The sequence below is a fragment of the Podarcis gaigeae genome (genome assembly GCF_964106915.1).
Source record: "Podarcis gaigeae genome assembly, chromosome: 14".
In the NCBI taxonomy this organism is placed as follows: Eukaryota; Metazoa; Chordata; class Lepidosauria; order Squamata; family Lacertidae; genus Podarcis; species Podarcis gaigeae.
The window spans coordinates 50,837,484-50,858,141 of record NC_139690.1 but is presented as its reverse complement, the minus strand read 5'-3'; the positions used below and the strand labels follow the sequence as shown (position 1 = coordinate 50,858,141).

General features: G+C 39.2%; 1 protein-coding gene across 4 annotated transcripts in view; it reads left to right on the top strand.

Annotated features, from left to right (window-relative positions):
• Positions 1–19,789, top strand: part of GNA12 (G protein subunit alpha 12) — a 33,872-nt gene extending 14,083 nt beyond the window's left edge. For all 4 annotated transcript variants that reach the window (XM_083711714.1, XM_083711713.1, XM_083711715.1 and 1 more), the window contains 3 exons: positions 4–219; positions 11,647–11,697; positions 13,311–19,789. In XM_083711714.1, the coding sequence (XP_083567840.1) occupies positions 4–219; positions 11,647–11,697; positions 13,311–13,880 (837 nt within the window). In that variant the 3' untranslated portion in view covers positions 13,881–19,789. The remainder of the gene's footprint in view (positions 1–3; positions 220–11,646; positions 11,698–13,310) is intronic.
• Positions 19,790–20,658: the final 869 nt, after the last annotated feature.

Genomic DNA, 20,658 nt, shown 5'->3' with positions numbered 1-20,658 from the left:
TAGGGCTGCAGGGTTCTAGTCGATGCACGGGACAAACTAGGGATCCCTTGGCAGTATACAGAGAATGAGAAGCATGGAATGTTTCTAATGGCCTTTGAAAATAAAGCTGGGGTGCCCATTGAGCCTTCTACGTTCCAGTTGTATGTACCTGCCCTGACTTGCCTGTGGAAGGATGCGGGGATCAAGGAGGCGTTTAGCCGTCGAAGTGAATATCAGCTGGTGAGTATGCCAAACAGAACTTTGTTACCAGTTCATGGTGAAAGTGGGCTAAAGTATTATTGCCACCATCCATTTTCAACTCTCAGCTCCACCCAACATGACAATTGATATGGATTCATTTGTATCATATAGCATGAGCATAATTTGGCCATAAAGCAGTGGTAGTAGCCTAGTGAGTATCTTTAGTTTTAAAGGGCTTTCTAGAATTTTATGTAGCAAATATTCGGTAGAATGGTAGGTTTGACTCAGAGCAAGTTTTAAGTTTATCTAAAGCAGTGGTTTTCAAACTTTTTTCTCTGCACCACAGAATAAAAATTTGCTCACACCACACCATTTTTAAAATAAGAAATACATTAGAAAACAAAAAGAAACACCACCTAACAGTGGTTGATTTAGAACATAGAACACAACTACTTCATAATATGATCATGGGACATCCAGAAACTATAAAACTATGTAGCCACATAAGAACAGGAATCATTCTCAAAATATAATATTGTCTGTCACTGAATCTTCCCACCACACATGCCATCCTCTCCTGCCACAGGTGTTTTAGTTACTCTGCCAAAGATGACACAGACCTGACAATGTAGCTGATATACACAATGAAGCTTTTGTCACCCTTTTAAGAACCACTGGTCTAAAGGTAAGAATTGAAGCACAGGTTATTTAACCAAAGGCATAGTTCACACATCCCAGTAAGCTCTAGTTAATAGTTTACTGTGGTCACAGCTTTATGGTCTGTTTCACTGTTCTCCCCTAGCCGGAGGATGAGACAAATGCAATCTCTGCCTTTGTGTTGTGTCTCATCCATGGATTCTGGTTTGTTTGGCTCACAACAAACTACAGTTTGTAGCCAAGGTTTGCTCTTGGCTTACTGGTTGGGGCTTTTTGGAGTGAAGCAAATTGCAATCCCTTGTTCTAATATAATGCTAAATTGGGGGTTGTGAACTTGTGTGTGCTAATGATAGGGAAACAAACAGCTCAGGAGGCACATCATGGCAGCCATGAATTATGGTTTACTGTGACTTGTGAATTGAGGCAAAGTGCAAAGTTTCATTAACAGCATCAAGTTTATGGTGACAGTACATTGCTCTCTCAGAACCTCCTCCTAATCCAAATTGGGAAGTATCCTGGCAATAATATGAATTAGTATGACTTTATTGAATTGAATTAATGGTTTTGATGAATTTGTAGTTTTCCTTATATGCTATTGTGTTTGATATAGTGATTGCAATATTTGTTGTTTTTTAATGCTACTGTGATTATTGTGAGCTACTTTGAGCTCAACATTTTTGTTGTTGGAAAAGCGGGATGCAAATATTAAACAAATCAAATTGCCTAATGGAAAGAGTCTAGGACCACAGGAGCGCTGTCTAAGCGCTTGAGGCACTCTACTTTTATAGACAGTGCATCAAGTTTCTGGCTGTGAATCCTTGCCTGGGACCTTGAGCCTTTAGCACTGTGTGGGTGGATAGTACAAAAGCGGTATTTTCTCTGCTTCCCTCTTTCTCCCTTAAAGCACACTAAGTAGCTTCCTCCCATCTGTGTCTCATGGTAAGTCCCACTGTCTGTATTATGGAAGCAAGTCTTTGGGTGACAAAAGCTTCATTGTGTATATCAGCCACATTGTCAGGTCTGTGTCATATTTGGCAGAGTAACTATAGAATAAGAATTCTTTGATAATTGGTATGTGCCCCCCCCTTGGATATGAAAGGAATATATTGCTTTCTCTGCAGATCCTGTAATTTCTACTTTCTTTGGCATTTTTTGTATCAACCCAAATGGTAGAGGCTTAGGAGTAGAGGGTTTGTAAGAAGTTGGGACCAAATTTCATGTTTGTTAGTACTGCTAATAGTTACCGGTATTTCCATTCTAAGCAATCAAAAGCTTTGAGGATGTCTAGGGACGTAATTGTCAGTGGGAGTTTAGTTGCCTTGTGGTGTTCAATCAGATTCAGTAGTTCCTGATGGGATCTGTTATATTGCGACCAGGGTATGAAGCCAGTCTGGTCTGGGGCTAATAATTTGTGTAGAAAAAAATTTAGGTGGTTAGTCAAGATTGATGTGAATATCTTGTAGTCTTGGTTTATTAATGAGATTGGGTGGTATGATTCTACTTTGAGGCTGTCTTTGAGTGGTTTTGGGATAGAGACTATCTTGGAGGAGGTCCAGGTTTTAGGAATGGTGCCCCCTTTTATGATGTCATTCAATAGGCAGGTGATGTAGGGCATTAGGGGTTCTTTGAATTTCTTGTAGAATTCTGCTGTAAAGCCGTCTGGGCCTGGGGCTTTGTGTGGTTTCAGGTTTTTGAGGATCGTATCTATTTCTTCCAGGGTGATAGGACTGTCCATTAATTCCTGTTCCTCATCTTGTAGGTGTTTTCTGGTATAGTAGGTCATTTCCCTATTGTGCAGATAAATGAGAGCATTAGTGCATGAACACAACTCTGCTTCCCTAAAAAGTGGTATTGTTCAGGCTGGCAAGAAAGCAGTTTATAAACCACCTCAGTAATATTTTCTGGGACAAGTGTGACGTTTATTCAAGGGGGGGTCATAGTTAGTTGTTGAAGTGTAGCGCTGGGGGGAGAAATGAAGGGGTTGGGGGAGAGAGACCCAAGCCTTAAAAAACGCTTCGACATCAGCATCAACTGTTCAGCTCCCCAGGCAGTCAAAATCTACAAATTTTTCACTCTGTTGAGTCCCAAACTTCTAACTCCAGTAACCAAACCAGGGAAACCTTCTTATCTAAACTCTGAAGAGCCACTGTTCTGTTGAAGGTGACAGAAGATGGACCACTGATGTGAATCGGTGCATGTGAAACTTCAGTCTTTTTCAGTTAAAGGGAAAAAAGGCTTTATGTGAAAATGTCTATAGTCACAAGTTTCACAACTAAAAAATCTACAGCTATGAATCCATTTTTTCACCTAGACTGTGTATTATAAAAGGAAGATAATTTCTTTTTTCTAGTTGGCAGTTATGTTTAAAGTAAAGAGGCTGTGTGAAGTAGCTGACTTGACTGTTTTAATGTGTCTCTCTCCTCCTTCCATAAAAAAAAGTTTCTGGAAACAATCTTCAAGGTGTTCTTTTTGAGAATATGGAATGTGTTGCTTTGAGTAGTAATTTACTGACACCTTTCAAATGTTTTCTCTGTTTCAAACATTGACTTCTGCAGTTCAGACTATGGCAGACTTGTGCTTCATTTGGCTTGACTCCTGAACAAACTTCAGGCATGTGTCCTGAGAGGGTAACTTGCCCTACCACATCACTAAAAGAAGCTGCTTAACTGAGCTCTATTTATTCATTTAAGTCAGACAAAAAAGCTTAGAAAACGTCTACCAGGAAGAAATGGTTTTTAATAGATTGCCATTGCTTTATGTAACATGTTTTGTGCTGGAATGCTAATGATTTGCATCCCTCTTCAGTAATTCTAACAGTAGCATCCCAGTCCAAGGAATGCTGCAGCTTGGGTGCTGGTGTTTTGCCAGTCTTCAGTGCCATTTTTTAAAGGGACATCTTGCGTTGCATTGTCTGGACAGCTGTACTATTTTGATGGGTGAGTATTTTCCTGCTGCAAGTCTCTAAGCTGCAAAACAGTGTAGCCTTCAAGCCTGTGAGCCTTCAAGCTTGTCTAGCTCCCAGTATTCCAGCTGAGGTGGCCTCTCACTTCCACAGTGGAGGACTGTCTTGCTCATAGGGGAAAGGGGAAGGCAGAGCAGCCTGAAGAGCTGCCAATCTCATTCATATATATATATATATTCAAATATATATATATTTGGGGGGGGGGAATCCCCTTTGTGTGGCTTATTCTAGTTTTTTCATGGTGCTGTTTTACCTGATGCTTATTATTTTAAAAACTATTTGTATGTGAAACATTCTGGGAGGTTCACCTGAAAACAATATGTTAGTTAATGAATAAACAATAAACAAACAAACAAACATTGGAACTGTCTTCACATCATGACCCTCAATATATTTTCTTGGTAGGTCATCCTCAGTTCATACCCCATTAGTGTACATGCGGTTAAGGTTTTCCTCCCGATGTGCATCACTTCACAAATTCTTACATTGCATAGTCTTTGCCATTTTAATGCTCTTTCATCCGGTTTGAGGGATATTTTTGGAGCTTTTTGCCATCGCTTTGTGTTTTCACTGCTCTAAACTATCTGATGTCATCAGCTAACTTGCTGATCACACTGATCACTTGCAAGTTCAGGTCATTTATGAATAAATTTAAAAGCATCAGGCCCAATATCATTCATTGGAAGATCCCATTTCCTACAACTTTATGTTGTGAGAATTGTCCCAATCTCTTTTTCCTGTTCTTTAACCATATCCTGTTTTAATAAATAACAAGATTATAGATATAGATAGTCCAAAAAGAACTCCCTTAAGAGAATCAAGTCTTTTGTCTTAAGACAGTCTTTAAAAGAATCTTTAAAAAAAAAATCCAGTAGCACCTAGAATCATAGAATCATAGAGTTGGAAGAGACCCCAAGGGCCATCGAGTCCAACCCCCTGCCAAGCAGGAAACACCATCAGAGCACTCCTGACATATGGTTGTCAAGCCTCTGCTTAAAGACCTCCAAAGAAGGAGACTCCACCACACTCCGTGGCAGCAAATTCCACTGTCGAACAGCTCTTACTGTCAGGAAGTTCTTCCTAATGTTTAGGTGGAATCTTCTTTCTTGTAGTTTGGATCCATTGCTCCGTGTCTGCTTCTCTGGAGCAGCAGAAAACAACCTTTCTCCCTCCTCTATGTGACATCCTTTTATATATTTGAACATGGCTATCATATCACCCCTTAACCTCCTCTTCTTCAGGCTAAACATGTACAGCTCCCTTAGCCGTTCCTCATAAGGCATCGTTTCCAGGCCTTTGACCATTTTGGTTGCCCTCCTCTGGACATGTTCCAGTTTGTCAGTGTCCTTCTTGAACTGTGGTGCCCAGAACTGGACACAGTACTCCAGGTGAGGTCTGACCAGAGCAGAATACAGTGGCACTATTACTTCTCTTGATCTAGATGCTATACTCCTATTGATGCAGCCCAGAATTGCATTGGCTTTTTTAGCTGCCGCGTCACACTGTTGGCTCATGTCAAGTTTGTGGTCAACCAAGACTCCTAGATCCTTTTCACATGTACTGCTCTCAGGCCAGGTGTCACCCATCTTGTATTTGTGCCTCTCATTTTTTTTTTGCCCAAGTGCAATACTTTACATTTCTCCCTGTTAAAATTCATCCTGTTTGTTTTGGCCCAGTTCTCTAATCTGTCAAGGTCCTTTTGAAGTGTGATCCTGTCCTCTGGGGTATTAGCCACCCCATAAACACCAACTAAGTATAAACTTTCTAGGTATGAGCTTTCGTGTGTATACACACTTCTTCAGAATACTGTTTCTTCATATACTGTTTCGTTAACTTGATTGTGGTGTTTTTAGTTGTCACCTAGAGACATTTGCCTAGAGTGGCAAATGGAATAATAGGATATATTTCTTGTCCCATGATTAGTTCTGATATATTGTGATTATTGAATCACTATAGTCCAGTGCAGTACCATATTTCTGATGTCCGTTGTATCTCTTGTTGAACAATCTCTTCTGAGACATTCCAGTTACCTGTATATCTGTGAGACAGGCAAATGAGCTTTGAACTTAGTAGATGTGTGTGTGTGTGTTTTCTGTGTAGCTAAGATGTGGTCTGTTCAGCTCCTGCCACTAGTGATGGAAAAGGATTAGTTTACTGGTTTTAGCACTTCTACTGAAACAGCAACCTCTCAGCAACCTTTTAAATCTCTGATATAGATCCATTGGAGAACCTGCAAGAAGAGTCTTTTGTTGGATGCTTTTAGTTCAACTAAGAGAAATGGGTTCATGGGTTTATCAGCCAAAATGTTCCCTTCTTTATTTTGAAAATATCTCAACTGAATAAAAATGTTAAAATGCTGAGAAATAACTAATTCCAGAGGATTATCTCTTTTCCCACAAGAACAGCAATTATCAAGCTTATTTTTACCTTTGATTTCTAGGCACACCTTATGCATCAAGGTTGGCTACACTATGTGTTAACATTGTGACAGCTTATCTTACTTATGGCTTGGCTGCTCAAAATACTACTTCAGAGCTATAAGTAGTAGAAGTCTAAAATGAATTTTACAGCATTATTATTATTATTATTTATTCAAATTATATACCATGCTTTACATCAATGATAAAAACAAAAATATAGCAAAAGGCATACTGACAGACAATACCAATAGCATGCAATTTTTTGAGTACTCCAGAACTCTTAATCAGATTTGATGAAGACATTAGATGAACACAAAAATGGGAGGGACTTGGCTGGTGGTAATGCCATGAAAAAGCATATAGTCTGCCAGATCTAAGAATGTACTATGAGGCGGCCTGTCCCACCTGGTTAAAGGAGTGGTGCACACTCAAAAATCCAGAATTGTTGGACCTGGAGGCGTACAACAACAGATTCGGCTGACATGCATACCTGGGCTATGGAAAGGTTAAAGTTCATAAGAATTTTTTGAATCATGTCATCAGGTGCGCACCGACCCCCCTCGCTCTCCAGGCTTCAGCGAAAGCCTGCATTCACCCCATAGGACGCACACACATTTCCCCTTCATTTTTGAAGGGGAAAAAGTGTGTCCTATAGGGCGAAAAATACGGCATAACAATAGCTAACAGAGGCAAAATCTGAAGCTATATACAGTTAAGGTATTCCAAGGTTTGGTTGTTACCTTAGTGGTACAAATTATTCAGTATACAGTACTCCTGACTTTTAGGGAAAGCTCTAGGTGAAAGCTTTTAGCCTTCTGAGAACAGGGCTATTGTTCTCAGTCCTAGAGACTATAACTGCAGTCCTAGACTAATCCATATGTGATTGTGCAGTTCAGTATCTAAGTCATAGAGTAATAGCTGTATTATGTGGCTTAGTTGCATGCTAGGGCTTTATTTTGAAGGCTGTCCTTTTATCTCAGTTAATGATGTTAGGGGCCCCAGAACAAGTTGTTTACTATTCTATTAACTTCAACTTGTCCTAGCCTGTTTCCATTACGTCCCATTGGCTCTTTCAGTACCTGTACATGGATGTAGTCATCAAAATTTAGCAACATATCATTGAAGTGAATTAAACAAGTTCATACACCTAAACCATTATGTATGACCACTTGTGAATTTATCTTACGTTTTTGGTAGAGTATTTGAAGAGAAAAATGCACTACTTCACTGAACTGCATTGATGCTACTAGGATTGTCATTCTAGCAAAATGATGTTTGCCTTATTTTCCTTTTTTAAAGATGTCATTGCTACATTAATAAAATTCTAGCTCCTTTTACAAATGTGCTATCAGTTATAAACTGTTATAAAGTTTCCTGGCCTTCTATTCATCTGTATACACTAATCCCGACTACTTTTCAGAGGCATTGAGACAGTTTAAAGTTTGTATTTCCATTATTGTGCAGAGGTTTCTAGATTAGTACTTCCACTAAAATATCACTTAACACATATGAAGCATACTGTGTTAACTACTTGGTTTTTAATGTGAGTGTTAATACTGTGAATCTTATGAGACAACAGTGTGAAACGGATGTTATATCTTCTTAACTCTACACTTACAAATTTGTAAGAATCGGCTTAATTATCTGATGCAACCCAAACTTAAAACATTGCAGATCAATGTCTCCTTTGGGGGGGAAATGAACTGAACGTAGAATTTATACTCTTGCCCAACTTGTGGAACTGGATGGGGAATATTTGCTTTTATCTGAGTTACAAATATTGCCAGTGGACTGTAATTCACAGGCTGTATCTGTAACAGGGGTTGGGAATCTATGCCCCACCCCTGATGTTGCTGGGCTACAACTCTCATCATTACTGGCCATGCTGGCTAGGGCTACTGGAAATTGGAGTCCAACAGTTCTAGAGAATCACAGGTTCCATGCCCCTGGTTTTACAATTATAAAACTTTAATATCAATCTATGCCTGTCACTACAGTGGTACCTCGGGTTAAGAATTTAATTCGTTCCAGAGGTCTGTTCTTAACCTGAGGCGTGCTTTCGCTAATGGGGCCTCCTGCTGCTGCTGCTGCATCGCTGGCGAGCGATTTCCGTTCTCATCCTGGGGCAAACTTCTTAACCTGGAGCAACCACTTCCTGGTTAGCGGAGTTTGTAACCTGAAGCATTTGTAACCCAAGGTACCACTGTACTTAGTGTTTCAAAACACCCTAAATCTTGAAATACTTGCTCACCTTATGACATGTTATTATATCCACACTTTGTTTATATAATAAATGATTGCTTGGCAACATTAAACTTATTAGAGATAACTTGAAATTGGAGCACCTCATATATAAACAGTGGAGTTCACTCATACATTGTTTCACTTGACTAGAAATTAATTCAACAATAGTTATTGCTTTGAAGATATTGGACACTCATCTCTCACTTGTCCTAGGTGCTAGTGCTGTGGTATTGATTTTGTGTCACTGTCATTTATATTACGGGCATATCATTTGTGTCAGGAGCGAGGAATCTCCAGTCTTGGGCCACATTTGGCCCATCAGGCCTCCCCATTTGTAAGGGAGGAGGTTTTCCAAAATCCACATCCACTTGTTGGCATATGTGGCATCAGATGTGCAGCAGATAGAGTTGCAGCTGGTTGTACAGCAGATCACTGCAGAAAGCAGGATTAAACTCCCCAGGTAATATGTGGGGAGTGGAGTTCTGATCTGGCCCATTGGATCAAAAAGGTTCCCCATCTCTGCTTTAGGTAGAGGTCTGCCTGCATATTAAATTTGATTTAGCAGCATTGGTGTTGAGAGTCCACATACATGGTACCTTGTGTTACGTACTGCCCCCCTTATGAATGCTTCCGGTTACGCACGCCACTAACCTGGAGGTAGATGCCCCTTATTGCGAACTTTGCCCCAGGGTGCGAGCAGAAGACGTGCTCCGGCAGCACAGCAGCAGCGGGAGGCGCCATTAGCAAAAGTGTGCCTCATGTTACGAGCAGTTTCCGGTTACGAACAGACCTCCGGAACAGATTTAGTATGTAACACAAGGTACCACTGTACCCATAAGCCAGTGGCTCTGAAAGGATGGCACTTGAAGATAGCAAGTATGGCAGAAATATTCAAGAAACATTTAAACATTTCAGTGTAGTATAATGTAGTATAGCTTACTAGCAAAATATTTTAATTTGCAGAATATGGAAAAATATCAATCAATGTTAGGTGTTGTTTCTTTTTGTTTTCCAGTGTTTTTCTTATCAACAAAAAAATGGGGTGTGGTGCAAGCAAATTTTTATTCTGAAAGTGTGGTGCAGAGAAAAAGACAGTTGAGGACCACTGTCATAAACTATATTTCTGTACTTTGGGAACTGTGAGGCAGCCAGTGAAAATGAAGCTCTTGTTCCTGTAAGATTAGAAAGAAAATATCCCACTGTCACAGCTAACACAGCGGTTTGACTTCACCCCTGGAGGCACTTCAGACAGAAGGATGCTTTAAAAATTGTTGGTTTTAGCTTATATTTTTGTACTAATGGATATTATTTATATATTGTATATATATTGTAGACTACTTAGAGATTTTTTTAAAAAGATGGAGTGGTTAGAAATGCTTTTTTAAATAAAATACATGTATCTGGAACTTTTACAGATGCTCTTTTTTGTAACTCCTGGTCTGGATTTAACCTTAAACTGTGAACTAAATTTAGGAACTGGGCTTCATAGAACCATAATCAGGAAGACTAAATTAATCCTTTGTCCTGGGAAAAGCAAAAGGTTAATGGGCTAGCAAATGTAGACCAAATGATCTAATTTCTTATCTAATTTCTTATTTCTAGAATAAATTAACTAGAGGGAAGCTTTTAGATTACTTGTAGAAAAATATCAGAACTGTTAACACTTTTTTTTTAAAAAAAAAAAGAAGGTTGCTGAACACCTAGCTAAAGCTTCAAGTGTGAAATTTCTGCAGTTTGTGCCTGTGCTTCATCTGACAACAACAAATTAAGTTGGCTTTGTCCCTGGGAGACCTCATATGGAGTTCATATCTCATGAGTGCTAAATCCATGAAGAAACGAAGTCCTACGGCTGCCAATTTCTTTATACACAACTAAAAATTGTGTATACATTACATCAGAGCTTTCCAAACTTTTCATGTTGGTGACACATTACACAGTAATTCAGTTTTACTATCAAATTAAGGAGCATTTGTGCAACACACATATACACTGCAGCCGACTCACAAATGTGTCATGACACACAGTTTGGTAAGCCCTGTATCGTATCATGTCTTAACATCTTATGTCTTAACACCAAACAAGTTGTTGTCTAGGTGCTTTTGCGTGAAGACTCTTTCCAAAGTGGCTGCTCCAAATGTCAATGCACTAAGCAAGGCCCTCTGTTTCTTGTTAACTTGTTAAGTGTCACAAATGAAAATGACACAGGAGTCCCCACAGTCCTCTCTTTTAAGACCAAAGCAGGAAGAAGCTCTACAATATAAGCCAGAAATATCCAAAGAACAAGATACGAAGCTCAAAGTAATGTTGAAATGTGGGACCTGGCCTATTTCAGGCCCTGCTGCTCATAGTTTTGGATTTTCCAATTCCCAGTTGTGCAGTGACTCATGGCTGCTGCTCAACAATGGGAACAGCACCTCCTATGTGGTCCCAGTTGGCAAGATTGAGTCAAAGGATATACAGCATAGGATATACAGCAGTGCAAAAAGTAATCACCCAACCTTTTGTGTTTAACTCTTTGGGTAGGAGGAACAGGAATATTAATGAGAATTTAATATTGTGTACCACAAAGCAAACACTATTGATAATTGAGCAGCTTAATTCTTTAAAATAGAATAATAAAAATTAAGTTTTGGGGACTTTAAAAAAAAAAGACTGCTGAACTAGGGCTTCCTTTCTCTCTAGCATTCATTGCTGCTATTAGCTTAGAATCAGAAACATTTTGTATCTCAAGGGTGAAAGGAAACTTGCTAGATTGTCCAAGTCCCAGTTGCTCTGAAGCAGCAGGTTTTGACATGCCATCCCTGTTCTTACTCTTCCTGTATGGTTGCTTCAGAGTAATCTGGAAGGTATTTCCTGGAGAACCTGCTTCTGGACATGAAGGAAGTAGATCAGGATTTTCAGGTGCATGTGATGGCCTTAACTGGTAACCATGTAAAGGCTGTATACCCTTTTCAGATTGGAAATGACTGGACTGAGCTATATTTTGTTGGAAGGCTATGCTACTTGGCATTATGTGTTTCCATATGCTAGTCTTTTCAAACTTGTTTTCAAAGATTATCAAGGATAATACAATATATTGCTTCTGTACAGTGAAGGTTTCCCCCCCCCCCTCTTTAAACATGGTTTTGGCTTTGTAAACCCCAGTTCCAGAAATTAGCTGCAAATGTCCTCTTCTCTCAACAGGGTGAATCGGTGAAATATTTTCTGGATAATTTGGACCGGATTGGCCAATTGGTGAGATTTACTTTTTCTTTGCCCCATTCTGTCCTCCAGTACTTAATGCATTGTGCCTTTTTATGTTCTTTGTCTGATATGCTCAAACCATATGGCCTTGAAGAAAACCAAAAACTATACAAATGCACAGTGTAGAAAATACAGAACTAAATGGAGAATCACCGAGCAGAACTAAACTCTGCTTACTGTCTTCCTCAACCACCCTTTAACTCAGTGGTTCCCAAATTTCCCTCACCCCAGGACGATTTGAAAATTGCAGGTGTTTGTGAACTACCGGTACTTAATTATTTTTCTGCCTGTGGTAGCAAATTAATTCCATAAAATTCAAATAGTAATACAGTAAAATAAATAAAAATGCAATTTAAAATAATATGAATATTCAGTGCAATTGATGTGCCATCTCCCATTTCAACCACAAATCTAGATAACTGAATGGAGCTTGCCTAACACTGGTAAATTCACTGACCAAAGTTTGGGAACAGTCACTTTCCAGTTTTATCTACTCTGTGGTGAAAGGCAACTGTTCCTAAGTGAATAAAGTTTACACCCCACCCCCTAAAAAAGAATATTGTACATAAAGTAGTTAGTACAATTCATATCCCATTTGGGAATTATGCAATTGCTTATATTCATATACTGTCGCACAAACAACCTTTTTTTCTTAATACTTTCAATATGAAGTATTAAGACAAAAAGGTTGTTTGTGTGACAGTATGTGAATATAGGCAACTGAATAATTCCCAAATGGGATATGAATTGTATGGAACTGTCAGCAAGTCAGACTTACATTAAAGTACACCCAGCACTCTTAATGCACATGGGCACGAGGTGGAGCCTTTGTCTGGCAAAATGTGATTCTAACAATTTCTTAGATAATAATGACCTCCGCAGTATCATTTCTTTTTCAGGGAAGAGGGATGCTTCCCTCTACCCATTGTTCATATCAGAGGTGCCAACTTGAATAAAATATTTGGGGCAGGTAAGCCCCGCTCTCCCTGATCAGTCCCATGGTGCAGTGCAGGGGGGCCAACATGACCTTGGCCCCTAGGAATTGGCTCTATGTTTGAGACAGAGAGAGGTGGAACAAAGATAGGTCTGCATTGTTGCTCAATTCGTTGCAAAATTGTTAAACATACCACATAATTTTACTTTGGATGTAGTGGCAGTGAGACTTGGCCAGGGCCAGCAACAGTGAAACTTGCATGTTGTAGGCTGTCAGAAACCCCAGTTTTTATTGCATATGTTGTAAGGATGGTACACAGAATTTCAAAGGACACGTTCATGATACTGAGGAGTCTTGTAAACTATTCAGTTTGTTACTTCAAATTGAATTGGTTTACAGCCAGTTCATACAACCAAGCAGACATAACGAAAATAGCTTAAGTGAAGGTGAGCTGTTCGTGTAGCAGAGTGGCCTTGTGATTCACTTACAGAACTTGACTCAACTCACATTTTCAGCTGAGCAGGTTGTTTAAGATTGATCTTTAGTTTCTTCTCTCCTTCCTTTACCCCTCTGGTCACTACCCTGATTCAGTGTATCTGTACCCTCTTTCAATGGAAGCAGCTGTTGATCCATTTTGATATTTTCCCTGCCTCCGTGTCTCTTTCTGCAGAACTATTTTCCCAGTAAGCAAGACATCTTGCTGGCTAGAAAAGCTACCAAGGGGATTGTGGAGCATGACTTTATCATCAAGAAGATTCCTTTCAAAATGGTCGATGTGGGTGGACAGCGGTCTCAACGCCAAAAATGGTTTCAGTGTTTTGATGGGATAACATCTATACTATTCATGGTCTCCTCAAGTGAATATGATCAGGTCCTTATGGAAGATAGACGCACAAATAGACTAGTTGAATCTATGAACATCTTTGAAACCATTGTCAACAACAAGCTCTTTTTTAATGTCTCCATCATTCTCTTCCTTAACAAAATGGACCTACTTGTGGAGAAAGTGAAGAATGTCAGCATTAAGAAGTACTTCTCAGACTTCAGGGGTGATCCTCACCGGCTGGAAGATGTTCAGCGTTACCTGGTACAGTGTTTTGACAGAAAGCGGCGGAATCGCAGTAAACCCCTCTTCCATCATTTCACCACAGCCATAGACACTGAAAACATCCGCTTTGTGTTCCATGCTGTGAAGGATACAATCCTTCAGGAAAACCTTAAGGATATTATGTTGCAGTGAAGGAAAACTGAAGGAAAACTGTCTATTCAAACCTAGCCTAGTTGAAGGCCCAACCTTTATAGCCTATACGATGGATTTTTTAAAAAAAGATCCAGGCTGTTACTTGGCTCAAGGAAGCTGCAAAATAGCCAGTCCCAATGGAGGAGCAACAAGCAGAAGGATTGTGAGAGCTCAAGCTAGCTACTGTATCACTTAACAAACAAACAAAAACTACTGAAAGTAGTAAATTGCAAGTACAGTGCCTTCTTTTGAACTCTGAATAACATTATTGCCTTCTGTCTTTTGAAAAGATAATTCTAAGTTGGAAAAATTACGTAAAGACATTTTGTGTTTTTTAATCCACTGTCATTGTGCAAGAGAGTTGGTTGGTTGTAAAGCCTGTCTGCCTCACTTGCTTTGGGTGCTGAATTAACAAATCCAGTAAGTTCATCGATACTTCTATTTGGAGAATACATTGCAATATGTCAATATCTAGGTTTGGTGTACGCAAAATTGTGTGCCAGTACCCAGACTGTGCTTGCCAAAATGATTATCCAGCTCTTCTTTGAGACTCTCTACAGTTTCCCTCTTGTCGAAGTTTACAACTGTAAATTGAACTTGGCTGGCCACACTAGTGAATTTCATTTTAGCAATTGGCCTGAAAGGGGGCAGAAATCCAAGACCTGGGTTGGTGCAGCACAGGGCTGTACTTTGCACTACATGTTACAGTGTTTATTGCATCATGGAAAATAAGACTTTTATTTTCTTTTTATTTTACTTTTCATATAGCATGAGGCTGGAGCTCACACAGATGCTCTGCTGAGACATTAACTCTGTTTTCAAACCTATAGTTGGAACTATATGAAAACTTTATCTTGACAGAATATTATGTATGAGACATATTATGGGCGTTCTCATAAAAGGGAAGCTAATGCTATTCCTTAGCCAAATGTTTGGTAAGCAGAGGCTGCTCACAGGCTAAAGCCAAATGCTCTTGAGGTTTCCACTTTACAGCTGCACTGAGTTTGGAAAGAAGAGCTCTGCTTTGAACTAATCCTTAATTGTTGCTGTATGAATTTACTAGGTTATATAATATACACTTAAAATATTGTTAACTGTCAAGTTTAAAGTTGCCCCTTTAAGGCTACTACAGAGTACATGTGAATTTGCAGGAGGCTGTGAATAATGTTGATGTGAACTTCCTTTTTAATTCTAAAGTGTTGAATTTAACTATGGGTGCCTATTTTGTGTGTACTGATGTTTCACACTCTGTCTGATATGAGGTATGTATTAACTACACTAAACCCTACATTTTCAGTGCTATAGACTTTATTCAGGGATCTTCTTAAACATAAGAAATGTTTACCATACTTTTGGTACCATACTTGTCATATCAAATTATAAAGGGCTTATTCTTTCCTGTATCATGATATCAGAATGCTGTAGCTTATGCCCCTCGGGGACAATCATGTCTTACACAGTAGGCAAAACTCCAGGTATAAATGCCACCAATAACAGCAAACTAAAACAAATCTCTCATGACTTCTGCTTGGACAAATTCCAGGATTTTTTTTCTCCCTGTGGGGATTACTCACATTTATATAAGCATGTTTTTGTGTGGTGTACCCTACTTTGAACCAGAAATTTTCCACTCTTATAGTGATGTTTGTGCAAAATCAAGCTAAGTTTTGGAAATTAAGAAAGAGTTTGTCTCCTACTTTTTATCTAAAACTAAAATTTCAGTAAGACAACAACCACATAGTGACTGCAGACATTTCAACCTTTTGAGATGAAATTACATTTGGAGACTTTCTAGTGACACTTGTCTTACTTTATAGGACCAATTATTTTACTATTTTCATATCTGCTTCTAGAAAAGAAAACAATATTGCAATTTTGCCATGAGTACGCTAAAGTGTTGAATAATTTTGCAGGCTATGAATGGCTATTCAAGGGTTAAGGGGAATGCATCTCAGCTATGATTGCCGATTTCTATTCATTGGGTTTCTTCATTGATGTCTCTTTTGAAAATTGAAATTCCACATGCCTAAAAAGATGTTTGATTTGTGTTTCTCAAATAGCTATCTTGACATGAGAAGTTTCAAGAACGGTTTGTGATGTGGAATATGCACCTGCTTTTAAAGGAGAAAATTCCCATTAGACATGTTCACAACCCATGGCATTCATAAGTAGCTCTTATGTATTCTGGTCACAGTATTTTAATTTGCTTCCTTAGCAGTAATATACAATCTAGAAGGAGCCTTGACTATTCAATTAAAAAATTGAACTTTATGTATTTTCTACCCAAAAGTGCCTTGGTTTTACCTATTAACTTTTCTTTGCCCTTAAGTGGCAGGGAGTAGCACAAACCCATTTATAACAATCTGAACTATGCCACCACTTGCGTTTTAAAATAAAAACTTAGAAATAATATGCTGCAGTTCTCAAATTGTTCTTTTTCTTACAACTCTGCCTAGTCGTGTACTGTATTTCTTTTTCTGTATGGCTACTGTAGTATTTGCATGTAAAATGTATTATATTACTGTGTTCCTTTGGTATCAGATAGTTATCTTTTGGTATGATGGAAGCCCCTTGCTGGGGCAAACGTACCGTAAGGATTTTGGTAGCCAGATTAAGGCTGCAATCCTAAACTATGTCTACCTAGCAGTAAACCCAATTGAATTCAGTGGGACTTGCTTCCCGGTAAATGGAGATTAGGATTGCAGTCAAAATCAAGTTCAACCTAATCCATTTTTCAGCCAATTTATTTTGCCATTTAAGATGCTGTTAGCTCTAGTTCTCCAGTTTCTCATCCCTTCAGCTGCACGCCTTGGTCATGATCACACACTGATATAATTCTTGTGATTAACATTGTAGTAGAAGCTTAGCATCTAACAGGCAGGATGTTTTAATAATTTCAGGATTACAGTGCAGTCTGGTTTAAATAACTAGTTGGAATCCTAAAAGTATCTTTTAACAGTATAGCTTCACACAGATTAGTGAAACCTCTTTTCTAATCATAGCACTGCTCATATACTGTGCTTCAATAGTTTGCTTTGAATTCAAAATCTTTTTTTGCAATCCAGTACAGTAGTATTGGGTGCTCTGCAACCATTGAATTACCCGTTCTTTCTTCCTCTTGCCAAAGCCACAAGACATTTGCCTTTAATTGTAACCCTTGAGAACATTTTGTCCTAAGTACAATTAGCAGGGAGAGGAAAGATTTGTTGTTGGAATACTTGATGTAATGATACTTTTAAGCTGGGAAATGGGTTACACATCAGACAGTCTATTACAGGCCTTGAACTTATGCTTTGGCATATTACATACCAAACAGGCTTCAGCTTCTCATTTGTCAGATGAAGTTTTGCTGTAAATAATGTATATTGTGCATTTGGTGTTTTTAGCCATGGACAAAGAGGATCACCCCCTCATGTCTTTAACAGGGTGTGTGCGCATATATATGTATTTACATGCATATGCACACATAGGTGGAAGTAGACTTTCCGCTGAAAATCTGCTTGTTTTTGTATAAACTCTCCAGGAGCAAGGACTTGCCGGGGATGGGCGGTAAATCATTTTTCATGAAATGGAAGCTGCAAGTTGGCATGAGTTCACAGTTCCTATGTTATGCTATGCGCACACTGCATATTCAAGTGGGCTGTGCACATGAGCAGAATTTACCATGTTAGCATAACAGAATATTGTTGAAACTGACTCTTGAGTTTATCAACTTAGCAGCTGTGTTATCCAAAATAACGAGTAGCATTCTGCCATCCACAAAAATTTATAAGGCATGAACAGAGATTACCATACTTGGCAAGTTTGAGGCCCATTAAAAAAGACTTTCTGTGGCCTCTGGGATAGTGACTAAAATACCGCCACTGCTGTGGATATGGTAGGTGTTTCTACTTCTGCCACCAATTCATTTCACTGATTTAAAGAACCCTTATCAATGAGCCAGCAAGTTACCTAGGATTTAGCAAACCTCCCATAGTTTTATACCGACTCTCGAGGGTTGGGGTTTTTTTGATGAGCTCTTTTTTGATGGGTTTTTTTGTTGGGAGGGAGAGATTTGGAGAGGGATCTAGTTTCTAGACTTTCAAACAGTGCTGCTTAAGCATTAACGGTGTGCGTATTGCAACAAAATGCATTGAAACAAAAGCCACCAATGAAGAGCCTGTATGCTTTCCCCCAGAGTAAGGTTTTGGCAGCATATTAAAACAACCTATTGGCACTACTGTAGCTATTGGCACACACATAAATCTTTTTTTTTTCCTAGCCTGCCTGTTTGTTTATAACGGGGACATGCAAATTCAAGTTTCTTGCAGTGTGCTCTTGAGAGGCTTTGGCTATGCAGAAGGTCTGATAAATGTTCTAAAAGGCAAGCAAGTATCCTCTTCAAAACCAACAAAATCAAGCCTTTAGCATTTGGGGCCCTCATACCTTAAAAGACTGTTCCTTATTTTACTCCATTGTGTACTTTCAGATCAACCAAGACTGTTCTCATGATTTATGTGCCAAATTCAAACTGCAAAGACACACAGAATGGTATTTTCAGTGGTTGTTCCACAATGGTAAAATTCCATTCCCTTGTCAAAATACAACCTGAATACTTTCTTGGAAGCATTCAAAAATATAGGTAGCTGTGTTTGTACACTAGGTTAAGAAACAACACCACAGAAGCAACAGTATGACAAAACCCTTATTAGGACCAACCTAAACATTACAAAATCTACTTTCTAGAAGCACTGTAAGAGCTGAAACAGATGCATAGTTTGTACTACTGGGGAATGTGGGTAATCAAATGTTTGAATGATTTCCACATAAAAGTCTACCTGCACACACAAACCTAACATGCTGGAGAGGGGAGGAAGGCTGGTCCTGGCTTGCTTGATTAGTACTTCCAGGATCTCTCATGTGGGCCCAAACATCTGTTCTACCAACCCGGATGATTTAGCCCAGCAACAACTACATCACAAGGGAGTTCTTCCCCAGACTACCTCAAGAGTTCTCCAAAGATTTTCCTTAGCACACCTGGCCCATAGCATGTTATTGGGTTCTTATTGGTAGAGATTATACATAAGAGCAATACAGAGTGGCCATGCTGCAACTGATCTGCTTGGGGACAATTTCATCTGGTTCCTTTCCCTGGTTGGTGGCTGAAGAAAGCAGCATAAATCCAAGTTTGTGTTTGTTTTCTGTTCACTATCTTGGGGGCTTTAGGTCAAAAGTTGGGAGCAGAATAATTGAAAAAAATAAATAGGGAACTGACAAAAATGCTGCCTAGTGTTGACATTATACCTGAAAAGTGATTTCAGAAATCTCTTCCTTTTCAAGTGGTGCTTCATCTATATTCCACATATTTGCACGAGTAGGCTAGTTTTATACCCATATTGCAGACATAGTAGTGGTTTGCCTACAGCTACTAGTGAAGCACAACTGACATGATGAATGCTTGGTTTCTTGCTCACAATTGGCCACTGCACCATACCAGCTCTAGGGCAGTATTCCATGCTCGGTGGCGCATATAGAATATTGCCCTAGAGCTTGTATAGTGTAGTGAATCATCAGAAAATTGAGCATTGTGGACAGAAAAGGCCTGTGCTTGCCTTAATCTTTAACTTGAGCAAAAAAAACTTAATTATTGTTGAAAGGTGACAAATTTTAAAATAAGTTGTGATGAAAGTGCCATAATTCATACTGGTAATATTTTTTAATTGTGTGCTTAAAAACAACCCTGGTCTTTTGTAAGCACTAAAAGAGTATAATTCTTTGTGACCTATTTTGCTGTGATAGCATCAGCTTATGAAAGCTGTGTATTAGATTTTTAAAATGTGGTGTAAAAATGTGTATTATAGCTTTGAATTAGCTTACTGTTTTGTATATATGAATTTTGTAAATCTATTAAAATGTGACTTGTTACTGTACTTTCTAGTGAAGTGTCTGTAAAATAATTTAAGTTCTGTTAGAGAACAGCAGTGGTCATGTACGCTATAATACGGGGTCAGCAACCAGCAGTCCCTGAGCCGCATCTTACTTCCACAGAAACTGGCAGGCAACACTGCGTCTAAGACACCTCATTTTACTAGAAGCAAATGTGTGAGGCAGCCAAAAAATAAAGTGGGTTCAGGGGGGAAGAGGAAGGATGATGCCATTTAGGCAATGGTTAAAGGAGGTTTGGCTTAGCTGGTTATTTTTGAGGAAGTGGAAGAGCTGGCCTGTTGCTACGGCTGTGTTACTGTTGGCTCCTTCATAAATCTAGTTGCTGCTTTAAAGAATTCCAGAAGAGCAACAGTTCATTACAGCAGTAACTTTCTGTATATGGCATCTCAAAGTTTAATATGTTGTGGTATGAGATTTTGTAGCAATAGTCTCCTTCATCAGATGCAATAAATAGGCAGTGAGTTCTTGGAATTATATACAGACAACTCTCAACGCTGGAGTTACTAGCGCATAAGGCCAAACTTATGTATAACCAAACATACTATGATCAGTGGTGGGTGGGATTGGTTGGCATCCATCTGTCTTGGGAGACAATGGGAGTGTGCGCCTTCAGGAGGAAGTCAAAAAAATTGGAGCGTTACAGTGCCTGCTGTGGCTGTAGAGAAAGATACAGGAGAGATGTATCTGGGGCAGGTGAGGGGCATCCCATTGTGCTACTGCGGGTGTACCACAATGGGATGCCCATTGGTCTTCCCAGTGGTCATTCCCAGAGGGTGGGATTACCAAAGTCTTCTTTCCTAGATGTCCACCCCCTTTTCACCACCTTTAATAAAATTTAATGTTTGTTGCTAAG